Below are 19501 nucleotides of genomic sequence, written 5' to 3'. Positions count from 1 at the left end.
TTTGATCTCTGTGACTTGTCCCTGGGTGGTGATTTTTTCTCCCAGGCAGGGGAGTGAGGACAGGGCCTCAGGGTGTTGGGGACACAGCTGGGCCCTCCCCCCAAGACAGCAGATCTGAGCTGGAACTACTGGCCGGGCTTGGGACAGTCCACCCACCCTTGGCTGGACCTCAGCCTGGTAGGAGCAGGAATTCCTGGCCCTGCTTGTCACAGGAGCAGGTATGACAGCCACGCGGGTGACATCAGGCCTAGGCACTCGGGAGCCTGACTCCACTGGGGCCAGCGGACAGGCAGGCAGACTGGCAGAGGGCCTCCCCGGGAGCCCATCCCAGGCCCACCTGCCTCCCCGTGATGGCCCGGCAAACCAGGCCCGCCGAGCCCAGGGGCAGGAAGGGCTGGGTGTTCCTCGCCTGTGTCTCTGTGGTGACTGCCAGGAGGTGGGCCGTTGCCCGCCACGCTGCCCTCCAGAGCCCCACATCTTGGCCGAAGACGCCTCTGCCGGCACCCGCCACTGAGGTGAGTTTCCAGAGCAACAGGTGCTTCTAGGCCATGGCCAGGCCCTCGACTTCCTCCCCTCCCATCAGAACTGGTTGAAGGAGTTTGGCTGGAAATTGCCTGGAGAGGCTCCATCTCCCATTGTGGATGTGAGCAAGGCGGCTGGGTGGGGGGCGGGGTGGGGGCGAGGCTTGGTCGCCACTGGTACCCATGTGTGCCCACCAGGCTGGCTGCCTGTCTACCTGCTCCCGCCTGGGCGGGGTGGCGTGGCTGGGGATTGTCTTAGCGGCTCCTGTTCGAGTGATTCTTCTCCGATCACAAAGCCTCTGTGCACTGTTTTATCATCTGCTCCCCTGAGAGCCAAGTGGTGGTGGTATTACTATTCTTACTATTATTATTATCTCCATCCTCCTGACGCAGAAACTGAGGCTCCGGGAGAGGGAACTGAAGCTAGGAAGGCGCAGAGCAGGGACCCGAATACAAACCTGGGCTCTGCATTTTAAGAGAGTTTCCCAAACCTGCAGGCCCCCTCCTCCGCCCTGGGTGTGGAGTCTGCGTCAGTATGGGCTTTTCAGGGGACGAGACCCTGCCTCTCCGATCGCTCTCTGTTCTCATTTTTCGGGCTCAGTTGCAAGTCTCAGCGCGCGTTTCCTCCTGTTTATGCCCTCTCCCCTTTTCCTTGCCACACCATGCGGCATGCAGGATCTTAGTTCGCCGACCAGGGGTCAAACCCGTGCCCCCTGCATTGGGATCAAGGAGTCTTAACCGATGGAGCCCCAGGGGAGTCCCTCCCCCATCTGTTTCTCTTCCTCTCTCCTCTCCTGCACCCCCACCTTGGGCCCGGCACCTGTTGGGCAGGTGGCCTTTGGGGGTGTCGGGCCCTGAGCGCTCTGGGAGAGGAGGACAGTTATCAGAGTGGTCCTTGGTCTCACTCTGTAAGACCCTGGACATCATGTGTGCTCGTCTCGAGTGCCCCCCACCCCCAGCATCCTGAAAGTCAGAGTCGGGGGGCCGTGCCCACCCCTCTCCAGGGGAGGACGGGGAGCCAACTCATGGCTGGTCCAGAATGCCAGAATCCAAGTCCTGTTGCCACAGATCTGGACATTGATTCATCTTGTCCTGCTCACGCTGGGACAGCAACGCCCAGTGAGGTCAGAGATTTGGGGTAATGATGTCAAACCCCTCCACCCCGGATGGTCTCCTGGTTGTTTGGAAGCTTCATGTCCCGCCTCCTGACCGTCTCCGAGCTTGGCCTCTAGCCCCTGGGGACTCCCCGTTGCCCTGAGGAGGAGGCCGTCCCTGGAAGTTCCCAGGAACCAGGGGCGGAGGAGGTGGCCCGCTGTGCCAACAGCTCCCACACTCAGCCCAGGTGCGTCACCTCCTGCCCACAGAGGGCCACCCCAGGACCCATGCAGCCAGGAAGGGTGACATCAGGTCAGGGAAACGATCGAGGAGCCTGGCCAGGCCACACCCCATCTATGACCTCCCCAGACTCTAAATATAGATCAGAAAAGACAGACCAGGTGACCTCCACCCACTCAGTGAGAGATGAAAGGTTTTCCACAGCCTGACCTGAGTCTGGGTCAGTTCAGTTCAGTCAGTCATGTCTGACTCTTTGTGACCCCATGGACTGCGGTACGCCAAGCCTCCCTGTCCATCACCAACTCCTGGAGCTTGCTCAAACTGAGTCTGGGTACCTGACTGCTGTTCCTCACTGGGTCACCAGCTCCCTCCGGCACCTTGACCGAAGTTGGAGGAGGTGATGGCCAAGAACCTTGTCACCTGGATGTGGCCTTTAGCCAGTTCTTGCTCTGAGCCATCAAGGTACCTGGAGTGGCACCCTGGGCCCAAACCCCATTCCCTGGGACCTTGTGCCAAGCAAAGGGGTGGATAAAAAGTGGGAAGCATGGGCCAGGCAGAGAGAGGATGGCTTGAGGCTCTGGGGACTGCAGCCTTTCTGTGTGAGCCTCCCTGGGCATCGTGAGAGAGGACCCCAGAGATACCAGCTGAGCTCACACCGAGCAGTTGGTCTTTTGTCTGAAGGCGGAGGTTGGGGGTGGCGAGCTTTGAAGGGTCAAGACCCCTCTGGCTGCTGTATGTCTGGGCTCCAGTGATTGGATGATAGCGGGAAGGGAAAGGGGCCCCAGAGGTTTGGCCTGAGCACACCTTTCTCTTAAACCGAAGGCGGCTACTGAGGGGCCTGTGAACCAGGGAGTGACAGGAGGCCCAGTGGGGTCTGGGGCAAACCCATGAGCACAGGCCTGGCTGCAAAGGACAAGTGCCCATCAGCTCCCACCCAGCCTCCTGTCACGTGGGGACACAGACCCGGTGTGTCTGGATTGTCCCGAGTTACGGGAGCAGCCAGAAATGGGGACTTTTATATGAAGTCACCTGACCTTTTACTGTTGGCTCAAAAATTTAAAAACACTTTGCACGCCAACCAAAACACATGTGGGCTAGGTTTGGCCCGGTTCTCTTCCTGGCTGTCAGCTCAAAACCTGTCTTTTAGGCTTCCTGTGCGGGGAGCATCCTGATTACAGAAGCGGTCTGTACAGCGATGTTATCCAGGGCTCCTTGTGATCTCCAGGGAGGGACGGGTGCACCCCCTGCTCCCCAGGGAAAGGTTGAGACCCTGGGATGGCTAGGATGGGGTGCGCTGTGAGCCAGAGCAGGAAAGCAGGGAGCGACCCCCATTCATAAAACCCTGCACTTTGTACATAGCTTGGTGTCTCCCTCCCGGCAGACCCTCCAAGGGCCTGGGTCAACAGAGCTTCGATTTCAGACTAGCCCGAGGTCACAAGCCCCATCTGAGCCTCGTGATTCCGATTCTGCCCACTGCCTTGGGCCATCATGTTGTCTGGACGCTCTGAGAGCCTCAGGAGCATGGGACTGAGGGTTGGGGTCACTGCGGAGGGCTCCAGGTCTGGGGATTGCTGCCCTCCCTTCAGGGCTGATGGAGCCTCAGCAGCATTAGAGGATGAATCGAAACAAACTGTGTCCTTTTTCTTTCTTAACGTCTATTATGAAAAATTCCCCAGAACACAAAAGTGGAGAAAATGGCATAAAGACACGCAGCTCTCCTCATCCCACCGCGGGGCCGCTCTCCTGCTTCTCTATGGGCCCTCCTTCCCCACCGCGGACGACGTTGACACAGACCTCAGACACACAGCTCCGTCCATCAGTATTTCAATAGGTTACTCTAATAGTAGCCGAAATCCCATGATCACATCCAAAAAATGATGTCAGCTATCATCAGAGAGCCAGCTGTTGTTCTGTCACTCAGTCGTGTCCGATTCTTTGCGACCCCGTAGACAGCAGCGTGCCAGGCTTCCCTGTCCTTCACTGTCTCCCAGAGTTTGCTCAAACAGATACCCCGTAGTGTTCAAATCATCCCAGTTGTTCCTTAGGTTGTCTTGTGTGTGTGGTTGTGTGTTTGTTTTTTTAAACAGTTGCCCTGTTCAAATCCCAGTCCAGAATCCACATGTTGCCTTTGGTTGCATGTCCCACCTTTATTTTAATCTACGTTTTCCCTCTTGCGTTTTCCCCTGAAATGTATTTGTTGAAGGAACTGGGTGGTCTGTCCTGCGAAGATTCCCCGAGTCTGGAGTTTGTGGGGTGTGTCCCTGTGTGTGTTTAACGTGTTCCTCTGCGCCCTGTCATTCCGCCAGTGGTCCTTGTATGCAGAGGCCTGGCTGGATTCAGGTTAGGTTTTCAGCAAGAGCACTTTCCTGGGCGGCTCTTCCCTGCGGTCCCTGCAGTGCTGATTCCCTCTCTTTAGGGCTGCTCTGCCCTTGGGAAGACATCTCCCGGGCAGCTTTGAGGGAACATCATGAGACGAGGTGCTTCGGGGCTGGGGAGAGGGCCTTGCACGTGCGAGGTGCCCGGGGATTCTCAGTCCCTGGTTTGGTTTTATTAATATTTATTTATTTGGCCACATTGGTCTTAGTTGCGGCAGGTCCGCGATCAGGGATCAAACCCATGCCCCCTGCATCAGGAGCACAGAGTTTTAGAGTTTCAGCCACTGGACCACCAGGGGAGTCCCTTCTCGGCCCCCGTTGAGGTGCTTTACTTGTGCTGTCCCTTTGCTAAGCAGGAGAAAGCTGTGCCTTGGAAATACAGGCACATATGACTTGCGGGGGCAGGGTGGGTGGGGGTGGGCATTGGCTAGAAGGGAGGGCCACACAAAGAAAGGAGTGGAGTTGGGCTTCAAACCCAGGCGTTTCGGTGCTGGGTTCTGTAGTACACTGCACCCCTGGGAACTAGGACCGTGTGTGTGTGTGTGTGTGTGTGTGTGTGTGTGTGTGTGTGTGTGTAGCCAGCTGGAGCAGTGAGCAAGTTTCTCAGGACCCAGGAGGAGACCCCCAAAGCAGGGAGGGGGACAGACACTAATCAGACAGACACCAACCAGAGGAAACCAACCCCCCAACCTCCTCCAAGCAGATGCTGTCTGGGTAGCGGGATAGGAGGCAGCCCTGCGGCTGTGTTGCTGTGTGGTGTGGTGATGGAGCGCCCTGTTCTCACCTCTCCAGTCGGCTTGGGCCCCCTCACCCCAGTCCCCTTGACCTTCAGAGTCAGAGAGGTGGTGAGCCTGGTGCACTCAGAAGTCACTTGGCCTCTGTGGGCCTCTTCCCCAGTTGGAAAGTGGGCAGAAGCTTGCTTGCCAGGCCCCTCCCTGGGAGAAAAGAGATAAAAGGAACCCAGAAGAGAGAAAGTGAGTGCAGTCAGGTGCTTAGTTCCCCAGGCTCTGAGAGACTGACTCAGAAGTTTCTAGCCTGAGGCAGTGTCCGGCCTGGAGGTCACCCCTCACTTCTCTTGGAGAGCCTCATTCTTCTCTGAACATACATGCCCTACCCATCTCACTCTCCCCTGGGGCTTCCTAGACAGCCTTCTTGGGATCTCTGCCCCAAGCCAAATCTTGCTTTAAAAACAAAAACAGCAAACAAACAAAACCCAGTGTTTATTATTATGTATGTGTGATTACTAAAATATTTTAGAAAAATTAGCAAATTCTGAGACTTAAGAAATGTGTAGCACTGCCCAGAGATAACCACCATTACTTTGGCAAAGTAGGTCCCTGTAGTCATATGCACACGTGTAACATCAGCTTCTGAAAGCATGTGCTGTATCCTGGGTTTCTGACTTGTGGGCTTCCCTGGTGGCTCAGACGGTAGAGTCTGCCTGCAGTGTGGGAGACCCCGGTTCAATCCCTGGGTCGGGAAGGTCCCCTGGAGAAGGAAATGGAAACCTACTGCAGTAATCCTTGCCTGGAAAATCCCATGGATGGAGGAGCCTGGCAGGGGGTCACAAAGTGTTGGACAACACTAAGCGACTTCACTTTCACTTTCACAGCTGAGCATCTCCCTCTGGGAGATGGTGAAGGACATGGAAGCCTGGCGTGCTGCAGTCCATGAGGTTGCAAAGAGTTGGACACAGCTGAGCGACTGGACAACAACTCCCTGTGTGATGGTCCTCCTGTGGTGGGTCACGGCATGTGGGGTCTGAGCCTGTGCAGAGTGTTTGAGTGAATTCCCTTGAAAGTGAAAGTGTTAGTTTCTCAGTCATGTCCGACTCTTTGTGACCTCATGGACTGTAGCCCGCTGGGCTCCTCTGTCCATGTAATTCTCCAGGTAAGAATACTGGAGTGGGTTGCTGTTCCCTTCTCCAGGGGATCCTCCCGACCCAGGGATCAAACCCGTGTCTCCTACGGCTCCTGCATTGCAGGAGGATTCTTTACTGTCTGAGGCCCTGTAGCCTGTAATTCCTTTGGCAGAGTAGTATACATCCAGAGCAGTACGTGAAAATCCACGTCCCCACTCTGAACGCTTTCTCAAGGTTACTTCATAAGAGTGAGGTTGTCAAATCTAAGGGCATGAGTGTTTTCTAAAATTTTATTTTATTGAAGCAGAGTTGATTTACAATGTTATCTTAACTTCTGAAGTGTACAGCAAAGGGATTCGGTCATGCATATATGCATGCTTTTTCATGGCATGAAGGTTTTTAATAGAAGTCCTCAAGCTGTCTTCCGTGGGTCTTTGTCAAAGCCTTCCTTGTGCCTGAGGAAGGACCATGCACCTGCTGCAGATGTGGGCTGCACATCTGGTGGGCACACAGGTCAGAGGGAGCGGCTGGGTCCCCGCTGTCCATGGATACCTGCGGTGGGGCTCAGGGTGGGTGAGCCAGATATGCTTATGGAGTGAGGAGTCCAGACCCACCCCCTCGTTTTGCAGATGGGAAACTGAGGCCCAGCGATACGGAACCAGTTCTGGAGAGGTGGGTGGCATTGCCAGGGCTGCTGACAGCAACCACCAACAGCTGAGAGGGCTGAGAACTGAGGCCAGGTGGGGCGGGCCTGGGCAGTGTGTTGGTGTGAGGAAGGTGTTAGGTAGGTAGAATAGGAAAAAGGAGTCCAAAATGGCGGTGGCTAAAAGACAAGGAAGGTCAAAGGAAGGTCCGAGGACCAGAATGAAGACTTCAGGCAGAACAAACAGCACTTCTGGCTAAGCCCAATTTGCATAGGGCAGGCCCAGGTGGAGGAAAAACAAGTAAAAGGAGGAGCCAAAGCGCTTTCTCAAGGACTCTCTCTCCCCCCCCCCCCCGCGTGCGTGCGCGCTCTCTCTCTCTTTCTCTCTCTCTCTCTCCCTCCCCACGCACTGCTCCATTCTCTTCTCTTCAAGTCTTGGATTCTCCTGCTATCTTCTAAATAAAATGGAGCTGTAACACTGATTTGCCTAAGAGCTGTAGCAGGGTTTGTCCAAGACCCGAGAGCTGTGACACGCCAAGGGCTTTAATGTCCGTTGCTCCAAATCTTTGTTGTGACGAGACAAAGAACCGAGGAACATACACTCGCGTGACATCTAAGAAAAGAGCGCGCGCACGTGGGAGAGAGAGTCCGAGAGAAAGCGCTTTGGCTCCTCCTTTTATGTTTTTTCCTCCACCTGGGCCTGCCCTATGCAAATTGGGCTTAGCCAGGAGTGCTGTTTGTTCTGCCTGAAGTCTTCACCTACCTAACAGAGGGACGTTCTCACTGGTTTCTAGAAAGAGCAGCTGAGGCTCCCCAGCCAGCCCTCAGCATCCTCAAGGGCAGGCTACCTGGACACCCCGAGTACTCAAGCTTCCAGGGGTCCTAGCCAGCCAGGCTAGTGGCAGGTGCGTGGCTGGCCTGAGTCCCTCGTGACCCCTCACTCTTGAATGTGGACACCCAAGCTGGTCATGCTGAGTGTGGACTCTTCCCCCTTACTCCCCTGACTGCCCCTCCTCCATCTCCTTTCTGCTGGTACCTCCTCCGGGTAGCCTTAGGGCTGACATAGCCCTGGCAGAGGCCCTTCCCCCAGCACCACACCCTGACCCTCAGTTCAGTTCAGTCACTCAGTCGTGTCCGACTCTTTGCGACCCCATGGACTGCTGCATGCCAGGCCTCCCTGTCCATCACCAACTCCTGGAGTTTACTCAAACTCATGTCCATTGCCTCGGTTATGTCATCCAACCATCTCATCCTCTGTCGTCCCCTTCTCCTTCTGCCTTCAACTTTTCCCAGCATGAGGGTCTTTTCAGGTGGCCAAAGTATTGCAGTTTCAGCTTCAACATCAGTCCTTCCAATGAATATTCAGGACTGATTTCCTTTAGGATGGACTGGTTTGATCTCCTTGTCCAAGGGACTCTCGAGAGTCTTCTGCAACACCATAGTTCAAAATAATTCTTTGGTGCTCAGCTTTCTTTATAGTCCAACTCTCACATCCATACATGACTACTGGAAAAACCATAACTTTGACTAGACGGACCTTTGTTTGCAAAGTAATGTCTCTGCTTTTTAATATGCTGTCTAGGTTGGTCATAATCCTTACCCTCAGGACGGCCAAATACAGGGTGCAGGGAGGACCCGGTCCTGACTCCAGGACTCAGGAGCACATAGCCAGGTAGAGGCACCTGGCTGAGAGCGTGCCATACAGCGATTACCAGCTGTGACTTTCCTGGATGAAGAACCTGAAGCTCAGAGAAGTTAAGCAATTTGTCTTAGGTCACAGAGCTAGTGAGGGGCTTAACTGGAGTCTGTCGCAGATGGACACCCACTGCTTGGCCACATGTCAACGCGTACCCCACACACCTATGCAACCCGTGCACGGCACCCGCGCCCGCACAAAGGGCCGAACTGTGGTGTGTATCTGGAGTCGCAACACACACACACGCACACACACATACACACACACACTCACACACGCACACACATGTTCTTCCCTAAGACGCAAACAGGAGCCGCAACACACACACACACACACACACGACACGTGCTCTTCCCTAAGACGCAGCCAGCAACACGCGCGGGGACGCGCGCGCGCGCGCGTGCACACGCCCCTCCAGCGTCTCCAGCCCCGCCCCTCCGGCGACTCCAGCCCCTACCCTCGAAGCAGCAGGCCCCGCCCCCGGAGGCCAGCCCCTCCCCCGGCCTGACCTCCGCGGGGCCGGCTGGCGCGCGCAGAGCGCAGGCAGCGCCGAGCCGCGCGGCCCGCTGCCGCCGCCGCCGCCGCTGCGCGCCGGGCCGGCCCCGCGCCCGCGCCGCCCCGGGTCCCTCGGCCCGGCCGGCCGCCCGCGCCGCTTCGAGCCGCCCATGGTGCAGCGCATGTGGGCCGAGGCGGCCGGGCCTGCGGGCGGCGCCGAGTCGCTGTTTCCGGGCTCCAGGCGGAGCCGCAGCGTGTGGGACGCCGTGCGCCTGGAGGTGGGCGGCCCCGACAGCTGCCCGGTGGTGCTGAACAGCTTCACGCAGCTCGACCCTGACCTGCCGCGCCTGGAGGTGGGTGAGCCTCGCCGGCCCGGCGCTCGGCCGAGCGAGGTGTGGGTGGGGACGCAGCGCGCTTAGCGGATCGCCCTCCGCGAGTGGTGGTGGCGGCGGCGGTGGTGGTTACCACCCCCCAGCCCAGGAGTTGCGCGGCGGGAGAGTCCTTCCGCAGAAACGCCCTCCTTGCGCCCACCCCCTGGGCAGCCAGGTGGACGTAGGGGCGGCCGCCCGGCGGGCAAAACAGTTTCGGGACCAGATCCGGCTCTGGGACCCTTCTCCGTCCCAGTGCCTGCCCGCCCCGCTGCCCCTGCAACCCGGGCAGACGTGTTCCCGCGGGCGGTCTCCGTCTGCTCGGAGTCTGTTTTTCCCGGCCGCAGGGCTGGGCCGTACTTCATCCCCGTGGCCAGCCAGGGGGCCTGCTTAGGCGGTTTGGCTTGGAAACGCAGGTGGTGCACTAGTGATTAGGGCGGTGGCCTCCGGGAATCCTCAGGGGTGGCTAGGACCACAGTGGCCTTCCAGGCAGCCCCTTTGGAGGGCAGAAGTGGATTCTGATGTTCAGGGCTGATCAAAAGGGTGGGCGGGAGGAGGGAGACAGGCCCCCAACCTGTGGGCCAGGTGTCCAGGCCGGGAGGTTGGGGCAAGGGCCTCTCAGATGGAGGGGTGACTCCCTTCTACTTGATTAGAAAATGCGCTTCCACCCTGAATTTGTGAAGGTCGGGTAGGATTCAGCAGGGGGGTGTGCCTCTCATGAACTCGATGAGGGCTGGACTCCTGTTTCTAGTGCGCCGTTGGGAGGAGGGGGCCAGTGGGTCATGGGGAGCAGTGCCCTCTCCCTCCTCCCGCCTGACCGTGACTCTGACCCCCTACCTGGGACTAAGGTAGCAGAATCCGGGGGCTGGGGCCTGAACGGAGGGAGGCCGTTCCTGGGTCAGAGGGCTCAGTGGAGGTCCTGATCCCCCAATGCAGGTATCCCCCACGTTGTTACTTTAGGCCCCGGTGAGCTGTGATTGCCAGCCTGGGTCTTGGGCCTCTCTCTGTGTGACCCCAGTGCCTAGACAGGGTCTGGGTGCGTAGTTACGGGAGGATAAAGCACATCTTGTCCAGTGTGGGAGTGGGGAGAGGGGGGAGGGAACTCTTGGGAGGACGGCAGGCCTGGGAGACCCTTTATTGGTGAGCTTGGCGGGTGGCGGGGCCAGGCCTCTTCCCCGACCCTCATCCACCCACAGCTCTGGTCTTCATTGGTGGCTGGAACGAGACCCCTGGGAGGGTGGGGGCGGGAGGCCTGACACCAGCCCAGCGCTCATCTGACTTTCATTATGTCTGGCAGCTCCTCGGGCTTTGTGTGCTGGAGGGTCCAGCCGGCGCACTCACAGGGGCAGGCCGCCAGGCTGCTTTTCCTCCCTCCTTCCCTCCCCCTATCCATCTGTATCCCCAAGGAACCGAGGGAGAGTGCAGATCTGAGGCCTCCCGGGGGTCTGCCTGCCTTTGCCCCCTTTCGCCTCTCCCTTCTGGCCCCAGCACTGGCCTCCAGGCCGCGGCCGCTGTTTAGATATCAAAGTGGAAGCTTCTGGCTAGTGCAGGAAAGCCAGGGTCCTGGCAGGACAGAAGGCCACTGCCGGAAACCAAACACAATGACCATTTACCGTGAGCTGGGGGAGGGCGTGGGGAGTCCCTGTCCCTCCTGCCAACACCGCCCCCCTTCACCCCCCACAGCCAATTTCCTGGTTGCGGTGGCCTGCCAGAGCTGAGGCGGCCGCCTGTGGTCCCTGTCCTGTCTGGAAACCACGAGGCAGTTTCTATTTCCTCCCCAGGCCCCCTTTTCCTACCAAGCCTCTGCCCCGTCCTTCCCTCTCGGGGCTGCCAGATGTCCTCGCACATCTGGGCATCTGCTCGTCTTCATGATTCGGAGCCAAGCCACTGCTGACCCAGCTCGCCCAGCACGGTTCCGTGCTTCGTGGAAGTCCCTGGGCTCGCGCCCCCGTCTCCACGCAGGCCACCAACTCAGCCAGGCGGGGATGGGTCCCAGAGTCTGGAGCACATACTGGCTGCAGCCATGACTCCCTCGTTCAAGCTCACTTTGACCAACCCTCTTGACTATGTGCCAAGCTCAGAGGGCTTCCCTCGTGGCTCAGGTGGTAAAGAATCTGCCCGCAGTGCAGGAGACCTGGTTCGATCCTTAGGTTGGATAGATCCCCTGGAGAAGGGAATGGCAACACACTCCAGTATTTTTGCCTGGAGAATCCCATGGACAGAGGAGCCTGGCGGGCTATAGTCATGGGATCAGAAAGAGTTGTACTGAGTGATTAACGCTGGAGCTCAGAGAAGTAGAGTCCTTGACCATACGTGCAGCCAGCGAGAGTGCAGCCCAGATTTGAACCTGGGCTGTGTTCTCTGCTGGGCGCCTGTTGTGTACAAGAGCCCACGGGGATCGGAGAAGGACAGGGCTGAGTTCACGGTGAGATCATTACAAGTGTCCCTGGAGGACGGGGGAGCTGTGGAGGGGCCAGAACCAGGCCCAGGCAGCTCAGAAGCCCCCATGGTCAGTGAAGGGTAGGGGTGCTTAGAGACCAGAGGTGGGTGAAAGTGCTTTGGGCCAAAAGACACGGGGAAGAGCTTCAAGGAAGAAATAAGCCCACAGCTGGACCCTGAGAGTTTAAATAATATCTCGTATGAGGCTGCGCTTGGTGGGAGGCTCTGCGCTGAGTAGTGTGCATGCATGGGGTCTGTTCGGGGTCACAATTGCCTGCCGTCCTTTTAACAGATGGAACAACCAAGGCACTAAGTTGCACAAACTTGCCAAGTGGCAGGGGCGGGATTCTGACCCCAGGCCGTAAGCCTAGAAGCCCTGAGCTCAGCGTGGGCGTGGAATGAAAGGAGGAGGGCTTCAGAGATGTGAGGGGGAAACCTGTCTCCCTCCAGCCTCCCTGCCTCCTTCCCCATTGTCTGTTCTCTGGATTTCAGGGTGTGCAGGGTTCTAGTCTAACCCCCAGGACTCATTAGCCTCAGGCCAAGAGGCATGATCTGAAAGGGGTGTGTGTGTGTATGTTTGTGTGTGTGTGCAAAAGCCTGTGTACCATCCTCTTCCAAGCAGGCTTCCTGGCAGACTCCAAGGGGACAGCCTCGGATAGCTGCAGAGCCTGTCAAGTTCAAGAGGAGGACTGACCGGCTGCCACCTGCTGGGCCCCCCACTTCCCATCTTGCTTTCCTCCTTAGGAGAAGAGGCGGGTGGGGGCCAGTCTGGCTGGTACTGCGTCTTTGTCTTTGTTCCTTATCTGGGGGAGGGACTTCTCCAGCACTGGTCTGGTCTTTTCCTCAGAGGCTCCAGGATGGCCCTGGAGCAGGAGTGAGTGGTGGGGATCAGCACTGAGAGGAGTCAGCCTGGAAGTTAGCCGTTTGCAGCAGTTAGCTGTTTGCAGGCCCCGTCTTCACTGCTGGTGAGGAGCTTTTGGAAGGGGACTTAGCACGGCCACCCACAGCCCTCGAGCGGCCAGTGGGGTGGTTTCAGGAGGCTGCACCCAGGCAGTCGAGGACCAGCTGCCCGGATGGTCCCCATGCGTGGCACTGTGCTGCCCAGCCTCCCAAACCCAGAAGCGCTGTGTTATTGGACCTGTGGCTCCAGCGAAGTCACTGTCCTCAACCCAGTGCTGCGGAGGTGGGAGTTGAAACCTGCAGCCTGGTGTAGGAGGGGGTCTCTGAGTGGCCGCAGTCTCCATCTGTTGGCCAGCCTGTGGCGGGGGAGGGGTATGGTGCTTGGGGAGCTGGGCAGGGGTGCCCAGCAGGGGGGCGGGGTTTGAGGAGCTCTTGGGAGCAGGTGTGACCCGACATTTTCTTTGACTGCCACCCCCGCTCCCCTGGGAAGCCTCGGATGCTGGCATAGCCAGCTCTGTGGTCTCGCCTGGAGGCATGTTGGCTTTTTGACCCCGGGGGGCAGCTCCACGTAGGCTGGTCCAGACTTGGGCTCTGAAGGGAGGAGAGCTGGGCTGGAAGCCTGGCTCAGCCCCTCATAGCCCTCGACCTGCTCTCGTTCCCTGAACCTTGGTTTTCTCATCTGTAAAATGGGCTTAATGCCACTTTCTCCACTTAGGGTTCTGGCGAGGCCTGAACAAGACAGGCAGCCTGACAAAGCGGTCCCCACCAGTGCCTGGCACCGTGTCAGGGCCGGCTAGGCATGCCGGCCACCATTATGTCGTCTGACAAGGTGCCAGGGGAGTGCCTGTGCCCAGGGCTCCGAGAGGACACTGGCCAGCCCGGTCAGCGCGGTGCTCCCAGGCCAGGTTCTTACAGCTGAGCTTGGGCCTTGGCTGCCTTGGCCACCCCGCGACAGGAGCCCTCACCAGACCCGTCTCAGTGGAGAGGTGGGGGTCTGAGGGTGCTGGGCCCTGGTGCACGCCCCTCCCCCCCACCTGCTGTGTGATCTGAAGAGGCCTGGCCCGTCTCTGGTCTCCCTCCAGCATCTGTCTGAGCAGGGGCTGGACTCCACGTGGACGCTGTGAATGGCTGTGGCAGCCACGGTCCAGGTGGAGCACAGAGGCCTGGGTGTGTCTCCATGGACACCAGGGGCCCAGGCCGGGGTTCAGTCCTGCCCTGGCTGCCTCTTCCTGGCTCCTGACGGAGATCAGCTCCCACCCATAAGTGAGGTGTCAGGAGGATTACATGTGACGGGTGTGCGAGGGGCGTGGCATCCAGGAGATGCCCACACGTGCTGGATGCTGTGGCCCGTGGTGGTGTTGTCAGCCAGCTCTGCCTGGCACTCCCCCCGCCCGAGACAGGTGCCCCTCCCCTCCGCTGCCACCAGTCAGGCCCCCTTGCAGGCCTGGTCCCTGGAGGCCTGACAGTCTGGAGCCCGTCCTGAGTGGGCAAGGCCAACCTGGAGTCTGGTCCCTCCTCCCCCGGAAGCACGTTTCTCTTCTAAATGCTGATGAGCAGCGAAGCTCAAGCTGGCCGGGAAGGTTCTTGGGAAGATGGGTCAGCCTCTGTGGGGCTCAGCCCAGGCCAGTCCCCAAATGCCAGTTTCTGGGGTCACTAAGCTCTCTGGTTGTCCTGCCACCCAGGCACCTCGTGTGGTTCCCCCTATCAAGGCCGCCTCTGGGGTGCGGTACCTGGGATCCAGGAGTGTGGCTCACCTCTATCCAGCACTGACTGTCCGCCCTCAGCTGGGCTCTATTCCGGCCCAGGGCCCAGGCCACCCACCTGAGGTGGGGCAGGCTGGAGGGCGAGGCCCTGTTGCACACCAGGAGGGTCACGCACACTTGGCACTTTCACTCTCCCTGCCTTGTTGGGCACACATGCTGAGAGATGAACCAGGTCCCTTGACCGTCTCCCCTGGGCCTCAGTCTCCACCTGTGTAAAATGGGCGTGCAAACCCAGGAGCCTGTGTTCCGGAAGGCAGAGCAGCTGCCTCTGATGCTGATCGCGCTCGTGTTTTTCAACAAAAGGCATTCCAGCAAAAGGCTGAGAGGTCAGAAAGCCGCAGGCCTGGTTCCCTCCTCCTGGCACTTTTAGAATGACCCGCCGTCCCTTTCACCTGGCCCTCCCCCAGGTTCCCAGGGCGTCTGGCAGGTCTCCCAAGAGGTTTTCCCCGCCCCGTGTCCCGTGTCACCTCGCCAGTGACAGTGTCCTCATGCCGCGTTCCTGGGGCTGGTCCTTCCCCACACTTGTCCCTTCTCGTGACCCCCGCCTCATCCTGTTGAGTGCTGCTGCCCTTGGCCCCTTCTCTCAGACAGGCTCACTGAGGCCGGGGGCTGCGGGACTCAGCCAAGCTGGGAGCAGAGCCCTGCAGGAGAAACAGCACCCTGGGGCCCGGTGGGCACTGGAGAGGGGCCTCGTGTGCCCAGGGCTGCAGGTGCTGGTGAGCGGCCGGCTGAGGCCTCAGGGGACCTCTGTGACTCAGTGGCCCTCAGCAGCAGCTCAGCAGGGTGCCATGAGGTCCCTGAGCAGTGAGCTTGTGCATGTGGGGCCCACCACCACCCGCCTCACCCAGCCGGACCTGAGCGAGACCAGGTTTCTCCATGTGCAGCCCCTGCCCCCCGGGGGTCAGGGGGACAGGGAGACCGTGGTGTGGGTTCAAGCCTTCCTTCTCCACCTGCCTTCCCCCTCAGCCAGGTCCCCTGGGGCAGGGAGCATCCTGCAGCCGGAGGCATCCATGGATCTGGAGGCCCTGCGTGGCTCTGGTGTAGTTTCCACCAGAAATGAACAGGCGAACGGGAGTGCAGGGGTCCCCAGGGTGGGAGAAGGGCCACCTCCACGTGTGCAGGCACGAGCACCTTCCTGCAGGAGACGGCGGGGCTGGGAAAGGTCCAGTGGGTCCCAGCGGGTCTAGCCTGAAATACAGGTGGAATCAGCTCCTGGCTGATCCGTTTTTTTCTGCCTTACGGGGCTTGGGGCTCGGCCTGTAGTCAGCTGGGGACGCAGCACCTTGCTGCCCATCACCCTGAGAAGGCTGATCAGGTGGTGCCCTAACATACGCCACCACCCCAGCCATTTCCTTGTCCCTGAGCCTCTGGGCTGTGCTCTGAGGGACGGGGTGGTGGGGGTGCTGTGGGGCGCCCTGGTACCCATCCTGCTGGCCTCTGCTCACCAGGGCCTGGCAGTATCTCACCACCTTCCCTCCAGACCCAGGTGGTAGAAGCCTGGGCAGCTGCCAGCTGGGTCCCGTGGGGCCCCGGGGACACATCTATGGGTGCCTGCTTGGGGCGGGATGGGAGGCACTGTCCTCTGAGGACACGGCCGCCCTCATAGAGTTGTTTTCCGCTGCTTCCCAGGTGGCTCAGCAGTAAAGAATCTGCCTGCAGTGCAGGAGAGGCAGGTTCAATCCCTGGGTTGGGAAAATCCCCTGGAAAGGGAAGTGGCAACCCACTCCAGTATTCTTGCCTGGGAAAGTCCACGGACAGAGGAACCTGGCGGGCTACAGTCTACAGGGTCACAAAGGGTTAGACACAACTGAGCCACGAACACTTTCAATTTTTTTCAAGAGCTCGGGGCAACTCTATGGACACCTCCCCTCGGGGCATCTGCTGTTTGCTTGCCCACTCCCTCCCCCTGTGGCCCCCAGCCACAGCCAGAGCATGACGGGGGCTTGGTACCGCCCACGTGGGCTCCCAGTCCCCAGGCCTGTGCGCTGTCTGCTCTGCTAACAGGATGGGTCACCTGCTGGGGCCAGGGCCCTGCCCTTCCTGCCCCAGAGGGTCCCGGGGGCAAATGCTATTGGCCACTCTCCTTCTCTGGCCCTGGAAGAGCAGTGGGAGCGGGCAGCTGATGCCCCGCTCGACCGCTTTGTGCCCAGGCCGCCCCCCCCCCCCGCCCCGCAGCTCGCTTGGGAGCCCTCCCCGCTGTTGTCTCTCCCTAGTTGGTTTAAATGGCGCCTGCTTTCTGCGCTGCTTGGACGATCTGGTGGTTTTTTTTTTTTTTTTTCCTGTTGCTGCTGCTGTGAAGGGACCCGGGGTAGGTAGGGGGACAGGGTGGGTGGGCTCCGCGGGGCTGGTGCAGCTCCCCATCTGTGTGATGGGGCGGTGAGCCCGCCCCCCCTTCCTGGCGTAGCCTGTGCGGCTCTCAGCGTCCTGCCCCGCCCCCCACCCGGCTGGCGGGAGGGGCCCCTCGGGTGGGGGCAGGGCTGGAGGATTACATGAATCCCGGGCAGGGCTGGCCAGCTGCTCCACTGCCCGCGAAGACCGGCTCACTCACTGCGGAGCCGCTATTTAGACCCGCCTGGGGAACGGCCTGGCCGGGGGTGCTTCCGTCCAGCAGGCTCTGTTGGAGCCCCCTGGGAACCAGGTGGGCACCCTCAGGGTTCAAGTCCAGTGCCCTCTGGCAGGCGCGTCTGGCGGCTGCCAGTGATCTGTGTGCTTAGGACATTGTCTGGCTCCCGGCTGGACCAGAAGTGGTTGGAATCCCCAGGGGAGGGACAGGCCTTTCCAGGGTGGGTGGCCGCCTTTGTAGGAGGCAGTCTCAGACACCCCCCCTCCCCGCCCCCGAGAGCCCCAGAGGAGACGCAGAGGTGGGTGGACAGGGCCCTGGCCTGGCAGGTGGATGGCAGGCCCCTGACGTCACCCAGCACCGTGGCCTCCTCTAGGCGGGGGAGGGATGTGTGAGGCGGGGAGGACGCTAAGTGTCTGTCTGGGGTTTTCTGCTTCAGGACGGGGGATTTCTCCTCCGGATGGCAGGGCTTGACCTGCCTGAGTGTGGGCTGTAGGGGTGTGTGGAGTGGGAGGGTGTGCTCGGGCTGGGGGAACCTCTGCCTGTGGGTTCCCTGCTGACTTCCCAGAAACGCCTGGCTCTCTCTCCGGAGGAGGCGAAGGGCCAGGAGCCCCGGCATGTTGCCCTGGCTTTCCCGTTGGTGCGATGCCCGGAGTGGGAGGGCGGCCTCAGGTCAGAGGAAGTGGATTTCCGGAGGATGGCTTTCCAGGCCTCCCGGAACCCTCCCAGAGCCCTGGAGGTAGGAGGTGAGAGGCCCAGCCACCCGCCCACCTCAGCCCTGAGCCCAGGGGGCACTGATGTCCGGGGGTACAGGACCCTGGGCACCTGGTTCCTACCCAGGGCCCCAGCTGAGGCAGCGGGCTTTAGGGAAGGGCTGTTGGCGGGGCCCAGGCTGAGTCAGCGCTTTCACTGGGCTTTCTCTGAGGGGGGGCAGTGACCCGTGATCCCAGCTACCGGCACTGACCTTGTGACTGATGGCCCCCGTCAGCAAGCACCTCCCCGCTCCTCCCTAAACTTGCAGAGTTCTGTCTCTTTACTCCTAGCCCCCACCCCCCTCTCCACCCTCCGCAACTTCCAGCTCACCTCATCCCTGGTCAGGAGCAGTGGGAGAGGAGACCGTGTGGACCCCAGGGCAGCAATGACCAAGGCCTTGATCAGGCCTTGGTGAAGCCCCCCCCAACAAAGCCTGTCTGCCCCACGGGAGGGGTAGCTACCTTTTAAAACAGGGGCCTCTCTGCCCGGGGTCCAGGAGCTGCCAGATGACCCCACCCCCCACTCCTGGCCCAGGGCAAGTCCTGTGGTTTGTGGTTCTGTGGAAGTCCGGGCGCCAGCCTTCTCATGCTGTGCCCGTGCACATGATGACAGGCAGGGAACTGGGAACTCTGTGGTTGCCCAAGAGGCGCGAGGCCATGAACGAGCAGAAGGGGAAGGAGGCGCCTCGGCTTGTGGCCGTTGAAGATGCCCATACCTGCCGCAGAGCCAGGGTGCTGACTCCAGGGCGGGGGTCAGCTGTGGAGGGGGGCCCCCGGGGAGGGACCAGGGCCCCCAGGGGCAGTTGGCCAAGTCAGGGCCTTGGTTCCCGGGTCTGCCGTTCAGTTGACCACATTGGTGTGCCCATGGACAGGTGGTCCCTCCCAGCTCCCTCCGCTGTGGTGTACTCACCTGTGAAATGACCAGGAACCATTCTCGTCTTGGCACGGGGGAGTGGGGGTGGGTGGGGGCGGGGGGCGCGGCGCTCAGGACCAGAGCAGGCTGTGGTTGAAACTTTGGTGGGTGTATCTTGTCCAGTCGCTGTGGCTGGTGGAGTGAGGACGCAGGGACTGGGGGCAGTGCCAGCAGCCCCGAGGACAGTCCCCAGCCCTCCCTCTGTGAGCCCGTTCCATTCTGGACTGGAGGTCCCTGTGGCCACCCCCCTTTGCCTCATCCAGGGACAGAAGGTGGCACGGGGGTGTCCCCCCTACCCCCACCATCGCCGCACAGCCGGGCAGGCCCTGACACCCCCGCCCGGCGGCGGGGCACTGTCTTTGCAGAGCTCCACGCAGGAGATCGGCGAGGAGCTGGTCAACGGGGTCATCTACTCCATTTCCCTGCGCAAGATCCAGGTGCACCACGGCGCCAGCAAGGGCCAGCGCTGGCTCGGGGTGAGTGCGGGAGGGCCCGGGGTCCAGGGGCCTCCCACAGGGATCTGGGCGCCAACCCTGCCCCCCACAGCCCAGTCCACAGTTCACTGCTCTCTTATTTGTGTGAAACATCAAAAAGACACTTTCATGCTCTTTCCCTTCACGTTAGGCTGGGATTGTAAGGTAAGGAAGTTAGAGAAGGCAAGGTTCGGAAAAAGAACAAGACCGGCAATTTATAGGAACGGATCGCCTTTAATGAGGCGAGAAGGGGCAGCAGTCAGATTAGTGAGCTGCTGCACTAACCCAAGAAGAGAGTAAGTAAATATAGGCACATATGTGGACATCTACTGTGTTAAGGGGGCCTGTTCTCCAAGGTTGTTACCCTGCAGGGCTTATTTATGCATTTTTCCCCAGTTTTTTTTTTT

At 59.9% G+C, this 19501-nt stretch overlaps 1 protein-coding gene across 10 annotated transcripts in view; it reads left to right on the top strand.

Moving 5' to 3' along the window:
• Window positions 1-19501, top strand: part of RALGDS (ral guanine nucleotide dissociation stimulator) — a 42463-nt gene that overhangs the window by 9388 nt on the left and 13574 nt on the right. For 4 of the 10 annotated variants that reach the window (XM_061433996.1, XM_061433992.1, XM_061433993.1 and 1 more), the window contains exons 1-2: window positions 9033-9279; window positions 18987-19097. In XM_061433996.1, coding sequence (XP_061289980.1) covers window positions 9097-9279; window positions 18987-19097 — 294 coding nt within the window. In that variant the 5' untranslated portion in view covers window positions 9033-9096. Of the gene's footprint in view, window positions 1-9030; window positions 9280-18986; window positions 19098-19501 lie in introns of those variants that run through there. The other 6 variants (XM_061434001.1, XM_061434000.1, XM_061433998.1 and 3 more) reach the window with 3 other exon arrangements.

The sequence above is a fragment of the Bos javanicus genome, chromosome 11 (assembly GCF_032452875.1).
Source record: "Bos javanicus breed banteng chromosome 11, ARS-OSU_banteng_1.0, whole genome shotgun sequence".
Classification (NCBI taxonomy): Eukaryota; Metazoa; Chordata; class Mammalia; order Artiodactyla; family Bovidae; genus Bos; species Bos javanicus.
Note: the sequence above shows the minus strand (reverse complement) of the source record. Positions and strands in the feature narration are given on the sequence as shown.